This window comes from Tenrec ecaudatus, chromosome 14 (assembly GCF_050624435.1).
Source record: "Tenrec ecaudatus isolate mTenEca1 chromosome 14, mTenEca1.hap1, whole genome shotgun sequence".
In the NCBI taxonomy this organism is placed as follows: domain Eukaryota; kingdom Metazoa; phylum Chordata; class Mammalia; order Afrosoricida; family Tenrecidae; genus Tenrec; species Tenrec ecaudatus.
Genome location: NC_134543.1, coordinates 90,014,064 through 90,041,391, shown reverse-complemented (window position 1 = coordinate 90,041,391; position 27,328 = coordinate 90,014,064). Strand labels below are relative to the sequence as shown.

The 27,328-nt window shown below is 43.9% G+C and overlaps 1 protein-coding gene across 1 annotated transcript in view; it reads left to right on the top strand.

Moving 5' to 3' along the window:
* The window catches only part of RYR3 (ryanodine receptor 3), a 418,103-nt gene that overhangs the window by 93,989 nt on the left and 296,786 nt on the right, over window positions 1–27,328 (top strand). Inside the window, exons 11-12 of the mRNA XM_075532282.1 lie at window positions 12,781–12,954; window positions 17,587–17,708. Of these exons, the coding sequence (XP_075388397.1) occupies window positions 12,781–12,954; window positions 17,587–17,708 (296 nt within the window). The remainder of the gene's footprint in view (window positions 1–12,780; window positions 12,955–17,586; window positions 17,709–27,328) is intronic.

Genomic DNA, 27,328 nt, shown 5'->3' with positions numbered 1-27,328 from the left:
GAGGATGGAAAACCTTAAAAAATAGAGCACTGGAATGGGCACTGCTGCTTGGAGGCAAATGGAGAACATGATTGCTTTATTTTAATGACGTCTGAGTTGTATGAAACCAGACCCGTGTCAAGATGAATTACACATGTCACTCATATGAAGGGATGACCACGTGGAGGCACGTGTCTCAGTGTTACTGCTGTGTTGGGAGCATGGAGTCATTTTGATTCCAGGGGACGCGGTGACAGAATAGAGCTGGCCTGTCGGGCTTTCTACACTGTGTTCTCTATGGAAGCTGACCCTCCAGGTCTTTGTCCTGGAGGTCACTAACCTTCTGTTAACTGGTCCATGCTTAACCCTTGGTGCTACCAGGGCTCATTCCCTACATGTATATCAAGGAGAAAACTGGAGAGAGAAGAGAGTCCATTCTGCCTCTGGGCAGGGCACTCTCTTGCAGCTCTGTCGTATCCAGTGACATGCTCGCCCTTTCCCTTGACGTCTCTGGGTCCCAGGCCCTTCACGCTCTCGGGCCCATCTGCAGTGCTCATTAAGAGTGACTCCCTCTACCTCTTCTCACTGTTCCACCCAGGGGAGGAAATTTCACATAACTGTGCTCACAGTTGTGGGGGTTTGTTTTTTTCATTTTAAATGACTGTGGATGGGGGTTGGAGCAGAGCTCCCTGTAATCTGACGAAAGCTTTGGGGCTTCTCCACACAACCACTCCCTCCCTCCCCTGTCTCCTTTCCTCCTTCTCTCCCTCCCTCCCTCTCTCCCTCCCTCCTGTCTCCCCTGTCTCCTTTCCTCCTCCCAGAGTTCGTGTTGTAATAAAAGAAGATTGTCAGTGTGTAATTAATTTGTTCAAAAGGAAAAAAAGGCAAAACAAGAAACTTGGTTCCAATGGAAACCTGTGTTAATATTATTTTATTATTTTTCCTCTTGTTAGAAATAACCCCTTAGAAACTTTTTTGGGAAAAACATTTTTAAGAGTGCATATCAGGGTGGTTTGGTTAATCCCAGGTGTGTGGCTTCACCAGTGAATGTGTATAGAGACGAGGATGTTTTTTCAAGCCTGTCCCAGCCAGATCCTGGCAGCAGTCAGCTGGATCTCTTTGGGTGCTGGAATTGCATGCTGACCGGCTTCTGAGGGGCAGTTGGATGCACTGTCGCGTTGTGCTTGCTCTGGAAAGCTCACCCAAGCACAGGAAGGGTTCTGTCTAGATGTACTCACAGTAATTGGGGAGTCTGCTCTCAGAGAATAACTGAGAAACTCCTGCGGGCATGTCAGCTGTTTTCATTTTTCTTTGCTCTTTTCTGGACACGACCTTGATCTGTGTTCTCAACACGATTTCAGTGAAGGGTCATTGTGGATTCTGTGCACGTGGAGCTAGGTGGGAGACTGGCAGCTGAGTTTCGTCTGGGACATGGCTGCTCTGCAACCTGTCAGAGGAGACCCGTCTTACAACCCTGGCCTTCTTTGATGCGCCCCTCCTCCCTTGCCTACGGCCATTTCAGGAGGCTCATCCCTTTGCCCTGTGGGTTTTTCTCCCGAGCTACCCTCTACTACTTGAATGCGGTTTTTCCTGCATTTGTATTTCAGACATTTCAAATATAGGAGCCTGTATCTCCTTTAAGCTGTCCTCGCGTGTCACCTTCCACCTGTTTCTCTTCCCATGAAGTGTCAGCTAATTGTGTGGCATCTGGTCTTCGGAGTTTCCTTCTTTCATTGTGCCCTCACAACCACCACCATTTTTAGCCACCACCACCCCCGGTATGAAGGAGAGTCCAAATTCAAATTGATATCTATGTAGTAAAACATTGTGGCTTCCAGGAAGAAGTTAAGGGCAGAGCAACATTCTAAAAGAGTAGGAGAAAGAACGCAACTGAAGAATCCTGAGGAGCGTGGCAGGCAAGATCCACTTCTTCCGTAAAAGGCAACTTGGGTACGCCCAGGACATGGAGGGCCTTGTGGGAAGGCAGAAAGCAGTGGTAAGCCACGGCTAGTGACCAAGGAGGGCCTTTCTCCGAATGTTAGCTTGGTCCTTTCCTGATGTGACTTCCATATACTGTTCTCTGTGGCCCACTGCCTGTGTGCTGCCCTGGAGCAGAACAATGACACTGAGGTCTTTTATTGTTTCAAGAAGGGGCTTCTCAACTGGCAGCGGTGGAGCCCGGCGGCTTTGCAGGAAGCTGGCAGGATCCTGTTCTGCTGGGATGCCTCCCTTCTCTCTCATCTCTCAGCTCACGTGGTGGAGCTGGCTCAGTGTGACACGTTGTTCTCTGGAGGAAAATAGAACAGCTCAGAGAGCCTGCCCTGCACCGCTTCCACTTGGCACTGTTTCTGGCCAACACAATCACTTGATCCTCAAAAGGCCCATTTCTGATGTCCCAGAGTGCCCCCATTTCCATGCCCAGGGAGCCAGGGAGCTGAGGATGGAAAGACATAGTGGTACCCTGGGGCCATTGGCAGAGCAGAGCCGGTTGAAAAGTCACCCGTGAGTCACATTGTCCCTGTGCCGCTGGCAGTGGGGTGACATTTCTTTGGAGTCACTGTGGTTGAGGCTTTACATAACCCACAGTACAGCAGTATTCTGCCCATCTAACTGCATGTCCACGTGTAAAGTCTTGACATTAAAATGACTCAGACCCCATGACAGCCAAAATGCAGGGACCATGGCTTGCTTGGTACTTTGAGTGGGTGGGGCATTTGGCATCTTAGACCACAAAGTTGCAAAAAGGAAGAAGTTGTTGGGAATACACAACTTTCTATCCACCACCCAAACAGTTCAGGGTCTCCTGATTTCCCCCTTAGAAATTCTATCCTTACTTTGCTTGGGGTAGTCTCCTGCTTAAATTTGATCTCTTGTTGCACCTCTTTATTGGAAATATGACATTGCCTGGTAGAAAAAGATGTGTGGCTCTGTTCTTCCACAAGGAGGACACCGAGTCATCGCTGTGATCTCACACATCGCAGGTGTTTTGTGAGGGAGATATGTGGTAGCACATCGTTGCCCTGAATAGCATGTCACGGACCCAGGTGTGGTGGGTGGGGCGAAAGTTGAGAGAAGTCAATGGGAGTCTGAGAGGTGGAGAACCGAGAGCAGTGTCCTTGGTGAACGAGGGGTCCCTCTGGTCCTCTTCATATCTGCAGAGAGATCCCTAGGAGGAACCTTGTGTTGGCTTCCGCCTCACTCTCTGTGATTGGTTGGGCTGTGAGCCATTTGGTGATGCTGGTGTTCCCATGGGAAAACTGAAGGTGTGTGGGAACATCGTGAGCCTGGTGTTCTTAAAAGGATGTGGCGGGTGGCCCTGTGTACCCTGTGTGTGCACGATCGGAAGGAGGTATGGCTGCACCTGGCTGGAGGGTGACCAAATACATAGACCAGCTGCTGTTACCTGCCTGGGATTGGCACTGGTGGACTCCAACTGTGAGCTTTGGGTAAAGTGCATGAAAGCAGTAGAACAATGAGCAGATTGTGATCTTGGTCAAAGAGTTTTGTTCTCTTGCAGCAAGATGACCCAAGTCATCGTGGCGATGTGGGAGGGGCTGCTGCCATGGAGATACAGGAGCACAACTTATCCCTTTACTCTGGAAGCTGTGCGGTATAGAACATGGCTTGGAAGTCACTTGGACCTGGCCTTGAGTTCCATCCACTTGAACACGGTTCTTGTTCTTGAACCAAGCATGCACCTCCTTCCATGTCTGTCGTGAAAGATTCTCGCCTGTCCTTCCACCATAACTCTTGCCACTCCACTTGTAGTTGACTTAAATTCCTTCACAGTAAATACCTGTATTGATCTAAAAAGGGCACCCTAGATTCTCACACTAGCTCTGTGTCGGAAACATCTTTTCCCCTTCAAAATCTCTGCTATTTAACTCCTTATACTTCTAGACAAGCTTCAAATACCTCTGGATAGCATGGAAGCTCTCCCATCTATGTGCCAGTAGGTCCTTGCTTCCTCATAGCCATCCGTCCTTGGGCCAACAGCTTCCCAGTCTCAATCAATCTCTCTCTCTCTCTCTCTCTCTCTCTCTCTCTCTCTCTCTCTCTCTCCCCACCTTTTTTCCTACCCCAGTGATTACGACTTGAACTTCAATCTGCAAGGTCAGCCGTTCAAAATCACTAGCCCCTCCCTATGATAAAGACAGGGCTTTCTACTCCCCCACAGAACGCCAGACTCCGAAACTCAGAGGTCGTTCTACCCTGTCCTACTGGGCCTCTGAGTCAGCACAGATCCGAGGACAATGAGAACGAGTTTTGTTTAAGTTTCATTTTGAGCATCACAAGGTACAGTAGGTGGTAACTTTGGAAACTGTTTTTGTTGAAGTAATACATAGATGAGGTCATACCCTGAAACAGTGAAACTCATTGCATTTTAACCTCCATAAGTATTTTGCCATCTTTGTATAATCACTTTCCTATCAGATCATCATCTCTGTTAAAGGTTAAATGAGAGGGATTCATTTTATTTTGACAGCTGAGTCAAATATCTGTGGACTGGAATTTCCATCCTTCAGCCAGGGCTCGGCATTGCCAGGCTATTCCCCAGGGGCCGTCAGATAATGTGAGACTGACTCTGGTCGGGTCCTCCTGTCTATTTAGGTTCTGGGTCTCGATGACACTTCACAACCCTGAGTTCATTCCAGGGGAAAGGGAATCAAAACTGTGAAAATGAGCTCTGCTACATGTAGCAGCAGATGTTGCTCCTCTTTTTAATGCCTGTACAATATGTCTGCAATGATTGAGGGGGCATCTCGAACCGCACCTGTTATATAGGAGCATCGAGCTGTTGCTGTTCTTAATTAGGAGAAAATTGTCCTCGATGTATAAAACATTAAATTCAGTTGTGTAAACATCGATCGTATACCTATTTATGCCCTGTGTCCTTGTCCAAACATGACTTTACTTCCTGCCTTTCAAAAACTAGCTGCCCTGAGGACGACTAGGTGTGGGCGCATCCCTGTAGTTGGTGCTGCCTCCTGTCCTGTCAGGAACCCTGGGCACGTTGGGTTCAGCATCCAACCATGAACCAAGAGGTTGGTACTTGGAGCCCCCCCCCCCCCGCACCCCCTGCTGTTCTGAGGAGACAGATGAGAGAGTTGGCTTCCATGATGTTGAAACCCCAAGGAGAACTTCTACTCTCCTTCAAGGTCACCACAACTCAGAATCAACTCCATGGCAGATTTGGGTTTAGGTTGTATGTCTTTTCAATTATCAAAAGATCACACGGTGATCCCATCCCACGAGGTATCGTGTCTATGAAAACATTATCGTGGGAGTAGTACTCTTTATGCTAGTCCTTTTTCCATCATTTTATCTGTTTCCTCATCAAGTTGTCGGTGAGGTAAGGGGAGGCCATGGCACAAAAGAAGGAAGGGGGGAGAGAACTGATAGGCTGCGTTTGTATCTTCTAGGGCAACTCCATTTACCATGGTTTCACTTTAAACGCCATGCAGTGAATAGTATCAAGTAATTTTTCATGGAGATCATGTGCTTTCCCACATTTTTTATTGTGAAGAGCAGACAACATTAAGAAACCATCTAGGAATATCATGGGTTTTGAGGTTGGTCTTCAAAGTCCAAGCTTTGAACGTGATTTTTTTTTTTAGTTTAAAGCCTAATTCTGCCATTTGATATCCAGTCTTAATGTTGCATTTTAAAGAAGAAAAAATAAAAGATGTTTAACAAATCCATGAAGGGGACTAACTGCAACCAGAGTGTTTCTTTAACCATAAAATGGGAACTTAAAAAACAGCAACTTTTAACTCATAGCAACCCTAAAGGGCAGAGCAGAACTGCCTGTATGGTGAGTTTCCAAGGCTGTAAATCTTCACAGGAGCAGAATCTCGTCTTTCTCCTTAGAAGCATCTTGGGTAGAACACTTCCCTTGCGGTGAACGTGTAACCCACGGCACCAATAGAATGACTTCTCTCAAAGGAGTGGTGGAGGCATGGAATGAGAGAGGTAGGAAGATGCTCCAGCACAGTAACTGCTGCTGAGGAATTGTGCTTTCCCTGACAAGGCAGGGGAGCTCAGCGGCCCTCAGCTTGCTCCCAGCTGTGGTCTTCCTGTCCTCCCAGCCTGGCACTGCCCTCTACTCTAGCCAGGCGCCTAGCAGTGTTGTGCTGTGAACACTTCTTAATGGCATCCTAAGACATGTAATTCTGACCAGTAATTGACGGAGAGACTGTGCCATTGTAGAAGTGAACCCACAAATGATTTTTCTAGAGACATCTAGTAAGAAGTAGACCATGACATCTTTGATGACTCAGCCAGCTTCCAAGAAGGGGGTGGGGTGGTGGGTGCTGCATCTTTCTACATCAACTTATCCTCTGTATCCGTTTTAACGTCTAAAGTCTGTTCAAAAGGTACATTCTTGATTCCGGTGGGCAGGAGTAGTTTAATTGTGCTGAATGGTCCAAAAGTGTGCTCTACCCAATAAATTGAATTTGGACCTATTCTGTTCCAGATATAATGCTAGATGCTAATCCAGCCACCTGTAGTTCACCCATCTCTAGTCTTGCTCTGTCAGTCTATCATTCACACCACTGCCAGAGTGATTAGTCTGAGATGCAACCGGGATGATCGCTTGCTTATATTTCTTAGTAGCTTTCCATTACCCACATTAGCCTTTCCCACGGGAGATTCCAATGATTCCATGAGCATTTGGGGCAGGGAGCAAATTAGACTCTAATTAGAGTCCACCATGTTCCTGTATTTACTGTCCTTTTATTAGAAGACGTGGAACTGCTTTCCTATCTTCACTCCAATTCCTAAAAGAATTTGTCCAGAGCTTACTTTGTGTTAGATTCTGTTGACATTGTAGATTTGAGAAAGAGGAACCTATCGGATACTAATGTTGCTGTCTTTTTATGAACTTCCGTTGCCCTCCCTGCCGCACTCTGTCCATCTTACTAAAAAACCACACTTTCCACATCCCGTTTCCTCCCCTCTCCGTCCTACCTGAACACATCTCACATGTGAATCTTGTCTCCCTGGCTCCTCAGGCTGTTATTCCCTCTTCCAAACATGAATTTAGACCAATTCACGTTGTTGCTGTACTGGTTTGTTTATAGGACTTCTAATGTGCATGAACCCAGAACCACTTTTCCACAAATGAATACAGTAACCTTTGCAAATTCAGCTGGAAAATAGCGTTTAAGTAACTGAAATGTTGTTATAACTAATTATTTCACTACAGTAATGGTAATAGCCATTAAATTAAGTATGTTCAAATGACAAACAGGCTTTGGAATTATGTATGTTTTGTATGCTGCACCATGCTTTCTAGCTGCCACTTGGGAGCGAATTGTTAGGAACTTAAAGCATCAGTTTTTATCATCGATAAAGTAGAAGAGATAAAAACAGCGAGGTATTGAATGATTTGGGGGGGAAATGATGTTTGTAAAGTGTCACGTATAATTCATGTCACTTTGTAGGTTCTCAGCACAGTCAGGTGGTGACATTGGCCTAAAGCACTGGGCTCAAAGTACGCACTGAGTAAATATGAGTTCTAGTCCCCTTCCTTCTCCTTCTACAAATTGTAAATCAGTCTGGAGAGGGGCAATTCATTCACCTCAGCTAAATACAACAGAATTATGGTGGTCACAGCATGTTAAGGCAAGCCAGGCATATTGATGATTATCAGTCAGCATTTATAAGCCAGGCACTTCTAATATCCAAAGTTGACACAGATAAACAATATAGAGAATGATGCCCTCCATCTAAAAAAAGAGGCAAAAACAAATGACTTCCATACAGTTCTATTAAATTAAGCATTGTGTCCACTCTGAAAACAAGTCAAGTCTTGGCGTCGGAGAGTTTTCACCCTGGAAGAGAGGGGCAGGAAGTGTGCTAACAAAGCCTTCCCGTGGAGGAGGAGGAGGAGGAAGAGCCCTGAGACGGGTGGATCTCAATGCTATGAGAAGAGACAGGATGCACATGGGCCCCAGAAGTAGAGCTGGGAATGCCTGATGGTTGAGATGGAATGATGCCGAGCTGAGATGGGGATTTCAAGCAGACAGTATCATGCGAACAAAGACCCAGAGGAAGAGAGAATTTGATATATATCGATTCACCCGTTCACGATCTAATTTGCTTATAGCATCTAAGATCTGTAGAAATGAAAACTGTGCTGTGTAGGAACTGGAGAGTTATTAAAAGGGAGTCATTGGATTAGTCCTACCTGAGGAAGGCTCCATTTCTACCAATAGAGTAAGTGCTTCTGGGCCCCCTTCGCAGTGAAAATGAAGAGTGGAAATTTACAGCATTAGCTCCCATGTGGGAATGTGAAGGAAGTCACCGTTCTGCTGCCTTTCAAATCAGGCTTCGCTGCTGTTCTGTGTCATTTCTTTCCGAACGTCCCCTGCCTAGATTGGGGCTGAGTTAGCATCTTGGCTTTGTTGCTAGGTTTTATTTTGTTGCTGCTGCTTCTGTTCCTTTAAATGTAAAAGAGCGGCCACTGAAGTGACTAAGGATCCTTGATGACACAGTGGTTACATGCTGAACTGCTAGCTGAAAATCAGCTGTCGGAGCCCATCCCTGGCTGTTTGAAAGACTGCCAATCTGCTCCGGTGACGATTACAGCCCATGAAACCCTCTGGGAAGTTGTACGCCTCACCTGGGGCTGCTGAGGGCTGGGGTTGAGTGGGCCCTGCAGCCATTGCCAGAGGAAGGCTGTCAGTCTTGCCACCTCTTTCTCCTGCCTGCGAACAGCTGGTGGTTCCCACGGCTGACCGCGCAGCAGCCAAGCCCTTAGCCAAGGTCCCAGCTCTCTCATGAATAACAAGCCACGAAATTCCGAGACTGTAGATAAGGACATCCTAATACTTGCTTTCTTTTGGCAAAGCTGCTTGTCAAGTCCTGAAAAGCGTGAAGCTGAAGGAAGGACCATGCCCACTGATGGTCTGGGAGCCTGCTCTGTTTCAGCCCCGAGCACTGCCAGAGCCACACATTTGCTGCTGTAGTCAGCAGCTCGTGAGGCAGCACTGACTGAAAGTGACCGGCACCCCTGTCCTATGGGGTTTTCCAGCTTCCAGATGCCCCTCGGGGTGGTTGGAAGTGCCTAGAGTGCTTCACCGTGAGACTAGCGTAGTCAGTCAGATTGCATGGTGGTGGTAAATAATTAACTATTTTTATCTCACTCTATTAGCTATGATTGGAGATGAGGCTACGACTTAAAACCTCTTTAATGCGGTTGCAGGCCTTAATGTCTACAGGGCTATGAATATATCTGAGATGAAAGCACTGTTTTGCATAAGAAATGCAGTCTTGATCAATTGCCTGTTGCAAAATTCTGGTATATCAAATTCTGTTTGCCTGCTGGCTTTTATAAGACAATTTCCCACTTGAAGTGTTCGTCTGGAAAAGTAAGTCTTCTTTCAGAATCTAGGCAATGCCAACACACACATTTAAATGGAAAAGAAGTTTCTTAGTGCAGCAACTTGGCTCAAAATTTAGATACCCTATAAATTAGTGCAGGATAACTAATTTTTACTTTTATGAATGCTTGAGGAAGAAAAAAGACCTGAAATGGGAAAAAAATTTTCAAAGAAAAATGACTCCACTTTTCTTAATCTGTATTAACTGCAATGTGCTAGATTTTCCTGAGTACTTGAAATGTGGCCTGTGTTCTTTGGTTCTTTGCAGTTAAGACAACATGGAATATAAGTCAACACCGTTATATTACATTGTGTTTAGTGCTCAGTAGAGAAATGACTGTGCATGTGTATATATATATATATATATATATATATTATATATTACCAGGAGGAACTAATTCTGCCTACTTTGAGAAGGTGACATGGGAGCAGGGCTGTGAGGATGAGAGGGACTTCAGAGTACTAAGGAGCAGCAGAGATGAACAACCCAATAAAACGCCACCTGGCCCTGGGCAACCCAATAAAACGCCACCTGGCCCTGGGCAACCCTCACAACTGCTGTTAGCTTTGAGCACACTGAGGCAACTGAAAAGACCGTGACTTGGGTCAGGCACACCTTACTCCTCAGAGTGGCATCCTCCTTTTCAAAATGTTACAGAAGCCTTGGGCAGCAGATATACCCAATGCAGAGCATTCTTTGATTTCTTGATTGCTGCTTGCATGAACACTGATTATATGGATCCAAGCAAGACAAAATCCTTGATGACTTTCATCTTTATTCCAGTTATCTTGCTGTTGTTACCTCCTGGTGCAGTTGTGAGGATTGCTGTTTTCTTTACACTGAAGACTGTGATCCTTGATCTTCATCAGCAGGGGCTTCAAGTCCTCACTTTCAGCAAGCAAAGTTGCGTCATCTGCATAGCGTAGGTTGTGAAAAGCTTTCCTCCAGTTCGAATACCACATTCTTCTTCATATAACCCCGATTTTCTGAGTGTTGACAGTATACCGATTGAATACGTATGGTAAAGAGGATACAACCAATGCACACCTTTCCTGATTTTAAACAAAGTTCCTTTGTTCTCTTTAAACTATTACCTTTTGGTCCATGCACAGGTTCCACATGCTCACACTGAAGTATTCTGGAATTCTCATTCTTCCCAAGACTATCCGTAGTTAGTTTATGATCCACAGAGTTGAATGCCTTGGCATAGTCAAGGCAGCACAAGTAAACATCCTTGTGGTATCCTCTGCTTTCAGCCAGGATCCATCTGACTTCAATGGCACCCCCTGTTCCAGTCCTCTTCTGAATCTGCTCAAACCTCTGACAGCCCCCAGTTAATGAACTGCTATAGCCATTGTTGCCTGATCTTCAGCATAATTTTACTTGCATGTGATATCAATGATGTTGTTCTATAATTTTTACATTCTGCTGGGTCACCTTTTTTTGACATGGGTACAAATATACATCTCCTCCAGACAGCCATGTAGCTGTCTTGCATGTCTCTTGCCATAGACCAGTGAGTGCGTCCTGTGCTTCATCAACTGTCTGAACACTTCGGCCGGTAGACCATCAAGTTATGGGGCCTTGTTTTTGGCTAATGCTTTCAGTGCACAATATTATTGTGTTTTGCTCATATACTACCTCGCAAAGTGATTGCATGTGGACTAGTTCTTTGGGGACAGTGAATCTGTATATTCTTTCCCTCTTCTTGATGCTTCCTGTATCATTCAGTATTTTGCTGAGTTCTTTCAGCTCAAGATACACTGAGCCTGTTCTTTATTTTCAGTTTTCTAACTCTAGGTGCTTGTACATTTCATTATAATATTTTACTGTCTTCTTGAGCTGCCCTTTGAAATTTTCTGTTCAGCTTTTTGGCTTAATCATTTCTTCCATGGGTTCCATGATTAAGAGCAAGTTTAAGTTTCTTTTGAAGTCCACTCTCATATTTTCTTTCTTTCCTGCTTTTTAAATGGCCTTTTGTCTTCATGGTGGCATAGTGAGTTGCACATTGGATTACTAGCTGCAAGGTCAGCAGTTCGAAACCAGCAGCCACTCCACAGGAGAAAGATGAGGAGCTGAACATACTAGAGTTAAACCCTGACTCTGTTATTACTTCTTGCATAACCCAAGGCAAGTTACTTCCTTCTATATCCGTCCTTTCCTCACCTGTAAAACTACCATAATATTTATAGCTACACTAGAAACCATTATGAAGAGTTAATATGTGTAAATAATTGAATACATTGACGTAAGCATGATAAGTAAGTAATTCATGTGCTGTTGGTTTTCCATCATTAGGAATAGGAGGAACATTGTCACAGGCAGAGCAAACAGCATGCTGCATTTTTTATTCCATAAGCAATTCAAAATGATCCCTAGCTTATAGCTTTTATAAATGAGCAATTTAATACAAGATGTAGAGAAGAAATGGAACTAAAGTGGAATCATTCAGCACAGAGTCAGACACAGAGACCTTGATTGAGGAGGAAGGGGCAAAGTTACCATGCTTCAGGTGTCTCCTTGGGGACACATTGTGGGACGGGCACTTTATGTTGTCACCAAGGATATACCTGATGCACAATAGCTGCCTTTCCACCCTTGAGAGTAGATGTACTGAAAGGTTAGTAATTGAAGAGGGAAGCCCTTGTGCAACATAAATATTAGAAGTAACATCAGAGGCCCTTAAGAAATGAATACTCAATGTACTGCCTTTGACTTAAGGCACAAAGGCCCCTATCTGCTCAGAGTGTCCCCTGATTTCCACAAGCGAGACATACAAAGTGGATGTATATTCCAGATAGACTGGTGGAGGAATGTGCTGCATGCCGGGCTGCTAACCACCGATGCCATGTGTGTAAACCCCCCACCACCCCTCTGTGTGGGGAGAACGATGAGATGCTCTGCTCCCGCAGAGAGTTACAGCAGCAAAAGCTCAGAGGCAGTTCTACTCTGCTGTGAGTCACTCTGAATGGAAATCTACTGGATGGCAGTGAGTTTGGGTTAACGTATATTCAAAGCTTTGTCCTGGTATTTATATAAGATATCCGTTAAAACTATGGAAAATACTGCTTGCTGGAGATACATCGGTTGGTTCCTTGAGGGTTATTTATCCTAAGATAGGATGAGAAAAGTAGAAAAGATGGTGATATAAATTGAACAGAAGACAGGCCCTTCCAGTTCCCATCTCGTTCCATGGATTTATATAATCACTAAGGTAGCCCTAACTTTAAACCCATCAATTCTATGAACAGCAGATGAAGCAAGTCTTTCTGAAATGCTGGCTTAGACAAAATACATCATGAGTATTTGGGGAGTTCTCTGGCTTACGAAGTCCACCTAGGTGGTGTGTTTTTCATACTGAGTTTGTATTCAGTCAGACACCCCTGCATTTGTTTCTTTTCTGTGAACTAGGAGACCAAGGAGAAATTGGATTCCAGTCACAGACGAGATATAGAAGGCATGGGAGTTCCAGAAATTAAGTATGGAGACTCCGTCTGCTTCGTCCAGCATATAGCCAGCGGCTTGTGGGTGACCTACAAAGCCCAGGACGCCAAAACAGCTCGCCTTGGGCCTCTAAAACGAAAGGTGAGAGGTCATAAAGGGTCTCTGGAATTGTCTTACCCTGAGGTGGCATCAACTAGGCAGGAGATAGTAGTGTGAGAATCAAGTAGACATGAGGATATGTTTGCTTCTTCCTGTTCTAGGTATTCTGTGGCACACTGTACCCAGTTCTACTGTTACATCATCAGTCCGGTGTGGTTGCTTTACCACCCATATTAAGTGTAAAGTCCAGATGAATACCTGGCAAATCTTCAAAACGAGAGGCAAAGAGAGGGGAGTAGAGTGGATAGGATTCATTCAGTGCACTCCACAGCCTGCTCTAACTGACTTTGGGTGGATACGCTGTTTGGGGATTAGCATATGACTCCCATGATTTAATTGGATAATTTTGTTTTTGTGCAAAACTCATAATGTAGAGACTACCAAGATCTCTCCAGAGAAGCTTCACATTGCAACACACTTGTAGAAACAAATAGGTAGAAGGAGGGGATGATAGAGAATCCACCAAGGATTCATGCAGAAGTGTGTGCTCTGCCAGAGCCTGCTTTGTTGGGAAACTAGCCTAGATAGATGCAGGCTCTTTTTAACTCAAAAGTCAATTCCTTAGTGATGTTTCTTTTGATAGGAACCAGAAAGGAGGTGCCAAGAATTTGATGCTTTTTCTTGGGGAAATCTTACAAAAGAAATTTGGATAGTCAAGGAGTCCCAGAAGAAGGCCCTGCGGGTGGGGAGGGGGTTATCTTTCGATACTGTTCAGATATGTGAGGGAGCTTCAACAAGTTCATGGGGAGGGGAGGGGAGAATCCGCTACGCTCCCATTTTATTATTCCAGACCTTGCAAGAGCCTCCCAAATGCTAGTCATGGAAGAAAGGTGGGGGCAACAGACGGTAAGGTAGTGCCAGAGTAAGTCCACACGGCGGTGCACCTAGAGCTCCAGTTCTCGCACGGGCAGATTTATCCCCACACAACACGCTGGAACTTGTCTCCATGACCAGTGACGGCTCGAGACATGTTTAATGGGGACATGCTTAATATATTTATCTTAGTAAATCATCTGTATCCCTAATTGCAGTAATGCACTTATATTAGTCTTGCAAGGGTGCCTTTAAAAAAAAACGCTTGAAGAAATTGTTTTGAGAGCAGGGCTAACGTCAAAATGTTAACAAAACTCCAGTGGACGTTGTCAGAAAGTATGGGAGTTTCGCAAGTCTATGGGAATGGTGCCCAACATAAAATAACAGTTTTTAAGAGGAAAATCAGAAATACCTCAAAGATAAGCTGGCAGTGAAAAGAAAGAAACTGGCCGAAATCCAGAAACTGGCAGAAGATCCCCTGGGATTACCCTGGGGTGGTGGCCGTTGAAGTTAAGATCTCACATAAATGGACATTTCCCATTTGTACTGACTGTCTTGGCCTTTGCAAGCATTTGGTTGGACGGCGTCAAAAAATTGTGTGAAGATCCGTTCGTTCAAAGAGCTGCCCTTTCTATCAGTCTTATCGGCAAGATGGAAGTTACTGACGATCGTATGGAATGAATCTGAACCAAGAATAGGTCTTGGACCTGCCAACATGAAGACAGTAGGATCTAATCAAAAGAGTAACCTCTAAGGGAATCGATTGGGCCAGTTAAGTTTGAGGTACAAAGGTCAGCTCAGAAGTTTATGGAGGTTCTTTGGGGGGGGGGGATCTCAAAGAAGTAATCCTGATAGATTTTCTCACAGGACGTGACAATCGCAGGGGCTTATTATTTATTAAGTTTGAAGGAAATGGAAAACTGTATGCATGAAGAGAAGGCAGGAATGCTGTACTCGGGAGTTTCTCCCATCATGAATGCAGCATTGCTCAGTCGCTGGACATGCACAATCATCTGGGTCTTCTGGACAGATAAAACCCTCTTCCCCAAATCTTGGCCAAAAATGGGCAAAACCCTGAGTTATGCTTTCTCCTCAAAACTGGCACTCACAATGTTGTGTACACTTGAAAGTAGAAGAGCCGTGCTGTTTGAAACAGGTCTCTTAATTAATGTATTGATCTACATAAGAAACAATCACAGTCATGAAGAATCTCCAGTTCTAAGATTCTTGGAGCTAGTTGAAGGGGTGAGACAAATCAATCAGTAGCCGTGGTACGATGAACAGAACACCACAGTGCATTCCAAAGGAGCATAAAAGTCCCGGAAACATTCAGAAAACGTGGCATTGAATGGAGCCTGGAAGGAAGGGAAGACTTTTGAGAGAAGTGGTGGGGTGTGTGCACAAAACCAGAGGGGGGGTTTGGGTGGGTTTTGTTTTGTTTTTTTAAGGGCGTGACCATGGCTATATCCCAAGAAAACCCCAAGAAAATCCATCTAACTCTAATGTTAGTCAGATGAGTGGACACTGGCCATCAGGAAAGTGTTGTTCTAAACGAAATGTCACAGGGCCTGACTTTGAAAGAAGAAGATACTGATGGCATGTATAGAGGGTGGAATTTGTGTGCCTTGACTCTTGACTCTAGGTGGGGGCCACTCTGAGGGTCCTGTCTACTTGGAGGACCCCAGAACTCATTGTTGAGTGGGGCTTGTCCTTGCCTGCCTCTTCCACGATAATGGCACACTGGTTTGTTTAGCTGCCAGCATGTGTGGGAAGATGTGAATTGGGGGCGCATGCTTTCAAAAACACTCTCACTGTGGTCTCATGCTGTTTGGGGCGGGACCGCGTTACGCCATTTCTTGAGCGATAGGTTAAGTTCCCCGCTAAAAGTACAAAGTATGTCCAAATCTGTGTCCGTCATTTTATGAAGCAAACCAATCAGGACTCTAGAGAAACTGGTAGACCATAAACCCAGTGATTAATCGGATCGATGGTAACATACCTCATGGAAAAGAAGGAGCCTGGTGGCATCATTGGGTGCGCGTTGGGCTGTTAGTTGTAAGGTTAGCAGTTCAAACCAACCAGCTACCCAATGGGAGAAAAGTGAGAGTCTCTTCCATAAAGATTCCAGAAACCCTACGGAGTCGTTATGAGTTGGAATTGACTCAATGGCCATGGGTTAGAGATCAGCATTCCTTTATGAATACAACTGTAACATACATATAACCTTATGGGAAGTTTCCCCTGTCTCCCCATCTTGGGAGGTTCCGTTCCACTCTCGAGCTGCCCGAAGCTGGGGAGGTGCAGGACCCCCCTGGAGACAAAAGCCGAAGGAATTGAGCAGTGGCGATCCATAGGGCTCATACTAAAAAAGCCCAGCAAATGCCTTCTTCCCAGTTCTCATCACTTTCTTGTTTTGCTAGCTGGTTTGATGTGTGATCTGAACAATCAAAGCCTAAGAATTTGGTCTTCAGGGAACAGAAACCTGGGACCCAGGCCAAAGAAAACCAAATGTATGGCCAGATCCTTACACAACGTTGTTAACCAGTTGCTGGGAAAGTTTGATAAAGTAATGATTTGTGACATTCGGTGAGTCACGTGGCAGCAGAAGCATCCGCAACGCTCTTCAGTTGCAATGCAGAGATGGGCTACAGTTTCCTTTTTGTCTTCAAAAAAACAAGCGTACGTCTTTGCAAGCCAGTTTCTACTTCCTGTGTGTATTCCTTAAATGCTGTCAGAAGGATGGACTAAAAGGAGATGTTCACATGGAAAGGAAAATAAGTTGTTACTTTATGTTGGAAATTAAATAAATCAAATATTTTAATTCTAATTGTTCTTGAAATCCTGTATCCTATTTACGTACCTTGACTTTCAAGACCTATTAATATTCTCCCTTCAATTCTTTCCATCAAGAGGACATTATGTCTGGGAATTTGAGTCTGTTATAAGCTCAAACTGGCCTGATTAACATTCACATACACAGGCTTGGACCTTCCGAGGGAAAAAGCTCTGCTGTGAACTCCACACCAAATCTAGCCCGACCCCCACATGTTATTAAGTCCTGGGGATCAGTAAATGGTTTTGTTTCTAAGTAACTGGCTTATATCACATCAGGAATTCACCTTACTGAGCTCCTGTTCTAGGAAGCAAGTTGTGCAAATTCTATTCCTCCTGTCAACCAGCTAAGAGAAATCTACCAGCAGGCAGTGAGATGGAGGCAAAGAGAAGGATTAAGGTGGCCAAAGTCACCCAGCTGGTCTAAGCTCAGCTGATGAGAGAGAGTGCATACTCTCAAGCCCACTGCCTCAGCCCCCTGGTGTGCACAGCAGCACCCTGAGGTACTCCTCCAATTCTGCCGTTCACTAGCCTAATGGAGCTGCAGTTCAGTCGAGAGACCCAAACCGAATCCCGGAAGAGAGGTTGGCTTTAGTGTTCTTTCCTCACCCGCAGTCATCCCCGGAGAGATCGGCTCTGAGCAAAGGGCCTTTTCCATCTCCAGGGGTATGGTTTATGTTCATTTTAAGAGACATGTTTATTATAGAGCATGTTTCCATCACATCAAATTACCCAGCGAGGCCCAAGAAATTTATCGTCAATTCTTAACCACAGTGGCGCATACAATTTCCTTTTCAGCAAAGCACCATGCCACGGGAATGATTCGACTTTAGTGTCCCATTTTCAAAATGGCGCCAGGGGAGCCTCGTTGGGAAGAGGCGTGCGAGGGAGACCCTGAGGGAAGCGTGAACTGCTCAGCTGTGGGGCCATGTCTAACGTGGGTCTGGTGATGTCCGTGCCCCACGGTAGGTCATACTCCATCAGGAAGGCCATACGGATGACGGATTAACCCTGCAGAGATGCCAGCGTGAGGAGTCCCAGGCTGCCCGCATCATCCGCAACACAACAGCCTTGTTCGGTCAGTTTGTCGGGTAAGTGAGCGCCTCCTCTGCCTGTCAGTGGCTGCTCGGGATCTTCCACCCCGTCCCACCCATTGTCACTGCAAGCACTTCCCAGCTGCCACGCTGTTGTTCTTTGGTGTTTCTTTAAGTTGCATTGGTAGGTAGACTGGAAGAGCGCGTGTAGTTTTTATTTTCGTGCAAGAAAAAGCTCTGAGTCGTGCCTGTGACGTCAGAGCCGAGTGTGCAGCAAGTCTAGGTGACTGTGATGAAGAACATAGGGGTCCGCGCCTTCGTTTCAAAGTGAGGGTGTGACAATAAGGCCCATGTGTGTACCCCAGGACTTCCGGTACTATGAATGTTACCAGGAAATGATCCAGCAGCAGCTTGGGGCAGAAACATATTACCTACACATGTTGTGTCCTCCTCTCCCCACTCTGTTCCCAACAAATCCCATGTCCCCTTGGCGCTTCAAGTTGGGAAGATGAATTGCCCGCGGATTTTCATGAAAACGAAGTGAAAAGAGCGGTTGTGCTTTAATTCCGTTTTGAACTACTGTGCAAAGAAGGTCGGAGATGCAGCGAAGCAATCCACTGTGTCTGCTCTTTTAAAAGCTTATTCAGGATTGTAGCTGTGGTTTGAATCAAATTAGATTGATACTGGCAGCCTTAAATTCCCCAGAAGAATGGCTGGGACTTAAGCGGGGAAAGTAACTGAGCTGTCTGCTTGGCTCCTAATCCCTGCTGCCTAAACAATGCGGCCCAAACGTGACAGGGTGGATGGTGTTCACCAGTTACCACAAGGGATTGAATCGGTTGTGAGCAGTGCAGGGTTCCGAGCCCTTCTGTCCTCATCAGAACATCTCTCTAACGCTCAGAGGATTTAATCTAAGTAATTGTATAAACATTCATTTCTAAGTAATTGTACAGAGTAGACAGGTGATGATGCTCTCATTTCTTCTGTCTTTGGCTCTTCATCACCCCACCTCCGTGATTCTTAAGTGCATCACTGGGCACACCAGCCTCACCTGAGCGGGAACGTGTGAATCTGCCAATGGTCAGGTTCCAGCACAGACCTGTGGGATCAGATCGCTTAAGCATTGTTGGTCGTTGCTCTCCCGTTGTTTGCAACTCGTGTCAACCTCACGTGTGCGGAGTAGAACATTTCAAGGCTGTAACTATCCAGAGTTGACTTTGAGGCCTGTATTTGAACGGCAAAACTTTGGGCTAGTAGTTAAGCATGTAACTGTTTGTACCACAAAATGGCTAATTTTAATAAGCTATTTGGGTGATTCCGATGCATGCTCGTGTTGGAGAACCACTGGCCGGGAATCGGGAACCCTCGTGTGTCAGTGGTTATATCTCACCAGCAGCTCTGCGGAAGTTGGTGTGGCAATCTGCTACCATAACGATTGACATCCTAGAGAACCCTAGGGGCGATTCTGCTTGGTTCTGTAGAGTCACTGGGTCACAGTAGGCTCCTCAGCAATGAGTTTGCTTGGGGCCCTGGAATTAAAGTCTTCACTTGAGCCGTATGTTGGAAAAACCTCGGGAACTTTGAACAGCGTCTAGTGCCGAGACTATATCTCAAACCAGTTCCATCACAATCTTTAAAGGTAATATCCAGTTGCTAATATTTTAATAGAGCTTCCCAGGTGGCCTTTACACCCAGTTATCATTGAGTGACAGCCTCAGTGTGATTTCTTCATCCTTGTTGTCAAAGGTAACTTACTAACACCACGTCTGAGGTCTGACCTTTAAGAAGAGGAAGTGAGAGATGGTTTCTTTTTCTTTCTTTAAGGCGGTGACCCAGAAATAGCAGGGATCTCCTGCTCTTGCATTCTATTCCACTGATTAAAATTTTGTCACCTGACTGTGCCTAGTACCTGGGAGACTGAGACATACAATCTCCACCTGGTTGGGCTCAAAGACCTACTTGATCAGAGAATAGGCAAGTGCCTAACAGAGATAGTCTTGCCACCAAATGGAACTGAAGGCAGAAAACCAAGGATCCTTCATCCATTCTTGATTCTGTCTCTGGTATCTGTGAACTCTGAGCAGACTTATTTCCTGCTGATATCCAGAACTTGCTACCTTTCTTTCAAGAAAAAAGCTAAGCCTTAAGGACTTGGTGTAAACAGAAAGACACGAATAGGTCTTTTTAAACAGCCTGGAGTAGCAGCAGCACCACCATCACCATTGAGCTGGAGCACTCACCTGGCATCCAGTCCTTCCAACCCACGACCTGACCTCTATCTGGCTTGTTAATAGCCTCTATTTTACATATAGAGAGACCCAAAAATTAATTGGAAGAGGAGAGAAGATCTAATTAGAGGAGCTAAAGTTCTTTTATGTTAGAATAAAACTGTAGTCACCTTTTTGGGACTGTGCTTTAGGCACTGAACTGTAAAGCAACAAAAGAAAATATTAATATATTGAACTTTATCAGAATTACCAACTTTTTGCTACAAAAGATGCCACCAAAGGAATATAAAAGAAGACAACTCACATAGAAAATATTTTTAAATTGTAGCTAATAAGGAACTTTGTAAAGAATCTATCCATTTCAAGTTTTAAAATTCAACAATAAAAAAATGGGAAAGAGATCCTAGTAGACATTTCTCAAGGAAAAACTATCACAGGTTCTTCATTAACAGATTTAACCAACTGTGGATCAGGAGTATTGTGCACTAGGAATGGTTCCTAAAAAGCAATCAAATGATTAAAGCAAATCCTCAAAAGATAAAAGGGAATGTGCATTTCTATGGACATAGCTGTTACAGTGCATGCGAAATTATAAGGAATCAAGAGGTGATTCAAAGTATATGGGAGGACGTGCATAGGCTATACACAAAGAATACACCATTTTTATAAGGGTCTGGGCGTGCGCTCTGAGAAGAGTCGGTAGTGTCCTAGAACCAGTTCCCTTGCAGATACAGTGCTATCTGAATAGAAATGACCAATAAGCACATGAAAAGATGTTTAGCACCCCTAGGGCAATGGAAATCAAAATCACAGTTTAAAAGACTTCATATGCATTATGATGGCTATAATAAAAATAAGTATAATAGCTCAAATCAGGCCATAGCATTGTTTTTATGTAGGCATGCCCACACCCCATTTTGTTTACCCATTCATCAGTTGATGAACGTTTGAATTATTTCCATTTGGGCTATTGTGAGTAATGCCGCTATGAATATTAATGTGAAAAGCTGTGGACATATGTTTTCATTTCTCTTGGGCCTATAACCTAGGAGTGAAATTGCTGGTTTATATGTAAATCTGTTGAACATTTTAAGATACTGAAAAACTGCCAAATTGGATGCATCATTTCACATTCCCCTTTAAAATGCAGGATAGTTCTGATTTATCCACATCCACATCTCCATTTGTTATTGTCTGAGTTTTTTTCATTATGGCCACCCTAACTCAAAAACTCACTGCTGTTGAATCTATTGTGATTCATAGCAGCCCCTCAGGGAATGGAGTAAGACTGTAACTCTTTACAGGAGCCAACAGCCTCCGCTTTGTCTTACGGAATATCTGGTGGTTTTGAACTGCTGATCCTGGAGTTGGCAGTTCAATGCAAAGTCTAACACGCCACTGATGTGGTACCTCATTGCAGTTGTAATTAACAATTGTAAAACGACTAGAAGTGTAAACGCATCTTTTTGTGTACATATATTATTCACATATCTTCTTCGGTAAAATACCTAATCAAATCTTTTGTCAATTTTTAATTGGGTTTTTATCTTCTGAGAGTTGTTATTTTGGGGTTATAAATTTTGCATTTAAAAATAAGAATTATGATTTGCAAATATTTTCTCCTGATTTGTGATTTTTTCCTATTAATGGTGTTTAGATATACAAGCATTTAAAAATGTTTATGCTTTCCATTGTGAATAAGATAACAATAAGGTTGACAGAGCAGAGCGGGGTCCATTTAACAATTCAAACGTATTTTGTTTCATCTCACTGACTGCTATCCCCACGGTGTGCCCCACTTCTCCTCTGTGTTTGGTTCTCTTCCTCTTCTTTTCTAATCTTTCTAAACATTGTTTTTGGGAAGTGCTGCCTTTTATTCTCCATTTTTAAACTGTTGAAGAAGTCCTATTGCACATTAATTTAGTTTATGGGTTAGAGTTTTGATGGCTAAGAGCTCTTCGTCTAAGCCACAGTCACAAAGATTGTCTCCTGTTACATCTAAAAGTTCCATAATCTTAGCACGTACAACTAGACCTGTGATCCATTTTGAATAATTTTTGTGTATGGTGGGAGATGATGGTTTCCACTTCTTTTTCGCCTGTGAATATATGGTTAGCCCAACCGTAGATGTGTAACGCAAGAGCTGTCTGCTCTCATGAAGATGTACAGTTTCAGAAACCTTTTACAGGGTTGTCATGCATCTGAATCAACTTGCTGGTGGTGGTCACTTTGACTTTTCTTGTAGTTGTGGAAAAGATGATCCTTACCCCATCAACTTGCCTCAGCACCTTTGTCAAAATTGTAGTTACTATAAGTTATATATTTCTGGACCCTCAATTCTGTCTCACCGATCTTCCTGGCAACACTGTCTTGATTATTGTTGTCACTAGTTGCTGTGGAGTCCACTGAGATTCCTAGACTTTATAGCGCAATGAAATATTGCCTGATCACCCTGTGCAGTCTCCATGCTGTTTGATGTTGAAGCTCATTGTCATGGCTGCCATGCCAATGCACCCCTTTAAGGATTTCCTTCCTTTTCAGTGACCCTCTACTTTACTAAGCATGATGCCCCTTTCTAGAATTGATCTTCCCTGAGTATGAGAGAGAGTAATGGAGACAAAAATCTCGCCATACTTCTAGGAAGAACCTAAGTGTGTATCTTCGGAGACTGACATGTCTATGGTTCTGGTGGTCCAGGGCACAAGACGGCGCTTCATACGCATCCATTCTCCTCATGTTCCATTGTCCAGCTTTCACGTGTACAGGAGGCCACTGAAAAGCACAAGGCTTGGGTCAGGAACACCTTAGGCACAAAAGTGACACCCTTGCCTTTTTTACCTTAATGGTGGTGGTTGTGGTGGTGCCACTGTGTCATTGCCAACTCAATAGCCATCTACTTCCTGGACCGGTGCTGTTCTTACAATCTTTGTTACATTTGAAGCCATTGTTTCAGCTACTGTGTCAATACATGTGGTTGAGAGTCTTCCTCTTTTTCATTGACATTCTATTTTGTCAAGCATGATTTCTTATTTTCATTTTCAGATTGAACTTATCCTTTGCTAATTTTTTTAAATGCCTTTCTATCAAGTTAGGAGCGCTGGTAATGTAACGGAACCACTGACTGCAATCAGAGCATTTCAAAACCACCAGTTACCCCAAGAGAGAAAGAAGAGGCTTTTACTCCCATGAATATTTTCAGTCTCAGAAACCCACAGGGACATGTCTACTCTGACCTTATGGGCTTGACTGAGTGACAGTGAGTTTGAGTCTTTTGAGAGTGAGTCAGATGACTGGACTTCTATCTTGCATTTTGCAATTTGTTTTGCATATGCTTTGTGGCTCCTCTTCTACTATGTTGTTTTAAAGAGATATTTAAGAGATGTAACATTTCAATTCCTTTGTTGGTTTTTTACTACATTTTGTTATTTACTTAGTTGCTGCTCTGGGGAACACAATGTTATTTAACTTGAAGAGCTGTACTTGAAAACTAATACTACGTTAGTAAAATAGATCTCCTTTTTCCTTTGTTCCAACACATATCTTATATATTATCCCAGCAATACAATTTTATAGTTATTTTATACAGTAGTCTTTTTAATTAGTTATAAGAAGAAAGGAAAATACATACTTATACTCTTTTATGTTTACCCAGTATTCTATTTCTTCACTATATTCAAGCTACTTTCTAGTGTCATTCTCTTTCCATTTAAAGGACTTCCTTTAATAGTTCTTGCAAGGCAAGCCTACTAACAACAAATTCTTTCCATTTTATCTTGCACTGTCTTTATTTCACCTTTGCTTTTAAAAGGATAGTGTTGCTGGGTATAGAACGAATGGTGGACAGTTATTCCTCTTTCATCCTTTGAAAATGCAATCCCATTTCCTATCATATGTGTCATTTCAGATAAAAAAATTTTTTTAACTCGCTGCCTTGATGCCAACTTATAGTAACCTTATGGGAGAGGGTAGAACTGCCCCTGTGGGTGTCTAAGACTAACTGCTAAGGAGAGGAGAGAGTCCCTTCTTTCTCCCAAGGAGTGCCAGGTGGTTGAGAACTGCTAACCTTGTGGATTTCAGCCCAACTCATAACTACCACGCCACCGGGGCTCCTCGTTTCTGGTGAAAAGCATCTTTGAATCTGAAAGGTGACCTGTACATGAGTTCTTTTCCTCCCAGTGCTTTCATTTTGGCTTTTATGAGGTGGACTGGTGTGTCTACGTGTGAATTGCTTTGTGTTCCCTACTTGAAACTTGTTGAACTCTTTAAATGTATGTATTAGTGTATCTCACCACAGCTGAGGGGTTTTCAGTCGTCGTTTATTCAAAGAACTTTTCTGTTCTGGTTCCTTCTTTCTAGGACTCCTACGGCTTGTATATTGTCACTCTTGGTGGTGTAATGCAGGTCTCGCAGGCTCTGTTGATTTCTCTTTTTTTCCTGTACCTCAGTGTGGGTAATCTCTGCTGAGCTGGCTTTGAAGCTCACAGCTTCTTTCTTTTGCCAGCTTAAATCTTCCGTTGATCCCCTCTTATGATTTATTCATTGCACTTATTGAATTTTTCAAGTTCAGAATTCCCATTTGGTTCTTTAATCTTTTTATTGATATTTTCTATTTAATGAGTCATTGTTCTTATACTTTTCCTTAAGCCCTTATAAACATGGCTTCCTTTAGCTCTTTAAACATATTTATAACAGTTCATTTAAATTGTCTTCTGCCAAATCCAATACAACTGTCATCTGGACAGTTTGACTGCCTTTTTTTCCCCTTGGCATGGGTTACATTATTTTTTATTTTATGTTGAAAACTTAGTCTTTTAGATAATATGTTGTAGCAGCAATCCCACAGGTCCTCTTGTATTTTGTTAGATTGTTATTGTTTATTTAGTAACACTCCTTAATCCTGTTTCTCTGCAGGGTATAATAGCTGATGTCTCTGTTCCCCACCCCACCCACTTTAATTTCTGCTCTAAATGGCCCCAGAATCTATATAGTTAAATGGTCCATCAGTGTTTGGGCAGTAATTATACACCTTAACCTGTAAGTTTTTGAGAATTACCTTGTGTGTGAATTGGATGTTCAAGCTCAGGTAGTTTATAAGCCTGGCCTACATCTTACCTGTTTACATTAGCCTGTGTGGGATAGTGGGGACGAGTTGGGCTGTTAACTGCAAGGCAAGCAGTTCAAAACCACAAGCCACTCTGAAGAAAAAAGATGAGGCTTTATCCTCCCATTGAGAGTTATAGTCTCAGAAACTCAGTTCACTGTGAGTTGGAATTAACTCAATGGCAGTGAGTTCCCAGTTGAGTCTTGCTCAGCCAGGGAGAGAGAGGTAAACAGAGAGCTTCTCTGGTCCCCACTGAACAGGTATGGAACTTTTACACTGCCTTTCCTAGCTTTTAAGAGTTTCTGTGTCGTGAAGCTACAGTTGAGAAGACATGGAAATACCTTCAGGCTTAAACACCCTAGTCTTCCAATGTTGTTTTTTCTTTTAACCATTTTATTAGGGGCTCATACAATTCTTATCACAATCCATACATGCATCAGTGTGTCAAGCACATTTGTACATTCTCAAAACATCCACTTCTTCCACTATTCTTATCAAGGTTCGCTTGCCTTTGATCAAATTTCAGAGTCCTAAAATGGGGTTTTATTTAATTTTTTCTTACGATTTGTTCATTGTGTGTGTGTGTAGGGGGTGCCGATAGAGGAATTGCTGAGTTCCTTCCCCTGGCTCTTGTGGAGACCTCATCAAGCCTGAGGACACTGTTGATTGTCCATCTACAGAATGTGCAGAATAATAGAAGATGTCTGAAAACAATCAAATCCGCCAGAGAATAGGGCTGAAAAGCTGTAACACTGGGCTTTTTCCAAAACCCTAGATATGAAGGGAGGGAAACAAAGGAACTTAGAAATAGATCTTTTCCTCATCTCTTTTGAAAAAGCAGCCATTCATGTGATAGGCACGTGGAAACCAGAAAGAAGAGGACGTCTTCTGGGAAAGCAAATCAAGGTTAAAGGAAGAGGAAAAGTACAAGAAAACGTGACGAAGGAACGGTTAAAGTGCCTTGTGCTGTCTCCCCGTCCTCTGTACGGTTGTTGCCCTCCCCGCAAATAAATAAATCCCAAGTCAATTCTGACTCATAGCAACCCTATGTTGAGTCTCTGAGGCTTTCCAAATCTCTGTACCAGCAGAATCCTCATCTTTATCCCACAGATTGACTGGTGGGTTTGAACAGACCTTGTGATTAGCAGTCTCGCACTTCCCTGGCAGTGCCACTGCAGCTCCTTGTAGAGTTTGCTGAACTACTGAATAGATCAGAGTTACAAAATGACACATCAAGGAGTCCTAGAAATGCTGCTGAAGATGAGAGGCTGTCAGCTGCCCACGGAGTTGGCTTGGAAGGGAAACAATGTATAAGTAAGGGGCTCTGGCAAATATTCAGAATGACGTCGTTGGCAAAGATACGGAATATAGTGGCCCAGTGGCCGTGAGGAATGGAAGAAGGCTGGTATGAGGAAGGCGGTGGTGATAGTTTCTCTGAATCGGCTCATTCTCTTGATCCCGTCCATGTGAGTCTACTCCTCGGGGTTCTCAAGTATGAAGGTTGAGCAACATGAAGTGCTCAGAGTCATGTCTGTTTTCACCACAGACTCTATTGCTGGGCATGCACTACATGGATGATTAATAATCCTATGTGTGGAGGATTATTGCATGTCGTATTCCATATCAGTGTGTCTACAAATGGAAAGATGGAATGGGCCCACGATGATCCACAGACAAAAATGAGAACAACCCTAGTAGCCGTGCAGGGGAGGGGGGATGCTTCAAGGTGCCCTGATGCCACACGTTGAATGGCAATGACGTGGGAATTCTCATTTCATCAGTTCCTGTGTTGCTTCCAACCTTTTCCATTTGCTCCCCCCCCCCCACCTTCAAAGATGCCTGCAAGACGGATGCTTGGTCCTTCTTAACTTGTAAAGAAAACTTTTTTTTTTCTTAACCCAACCTCTCGGTGTCTCTAGTAAGCCCAAACTGTTTTGTTTGTTTTGCATTTAGTTTAGTTTTGTTTTTTAAAGTCAAGTCCTGGCATTGGACCAAAAAGATTAGGGCAAACTGTGTCCATTCCTCCCTTGATCCAGATGTGGTAAGCAGGATCTAGTTGGGTTTTCCTGAACTTCCACCTTATGCCGTCAGACTGCTCTTCCCTTTGGCCTTTGCGTCCAATGACAACCCGAATGGTCAGTCACAAACACCTGCTGAGCACCTACCTTGTGTAAGGTGCTGCCAGAAGTGGGGCCCTCACTGCGGAGAAGCGCCCCTGCCTGTACTAAGCTTGCAATCCCGTGGTGCCCTGTCCTCCTTGCATGTATTTGGCATTTATACGATGTTAGAACCATCTGTACCTCACAGCTAGAGCCTTTTTAGAGCTGTAGAGGTTTAACTTTAGACCT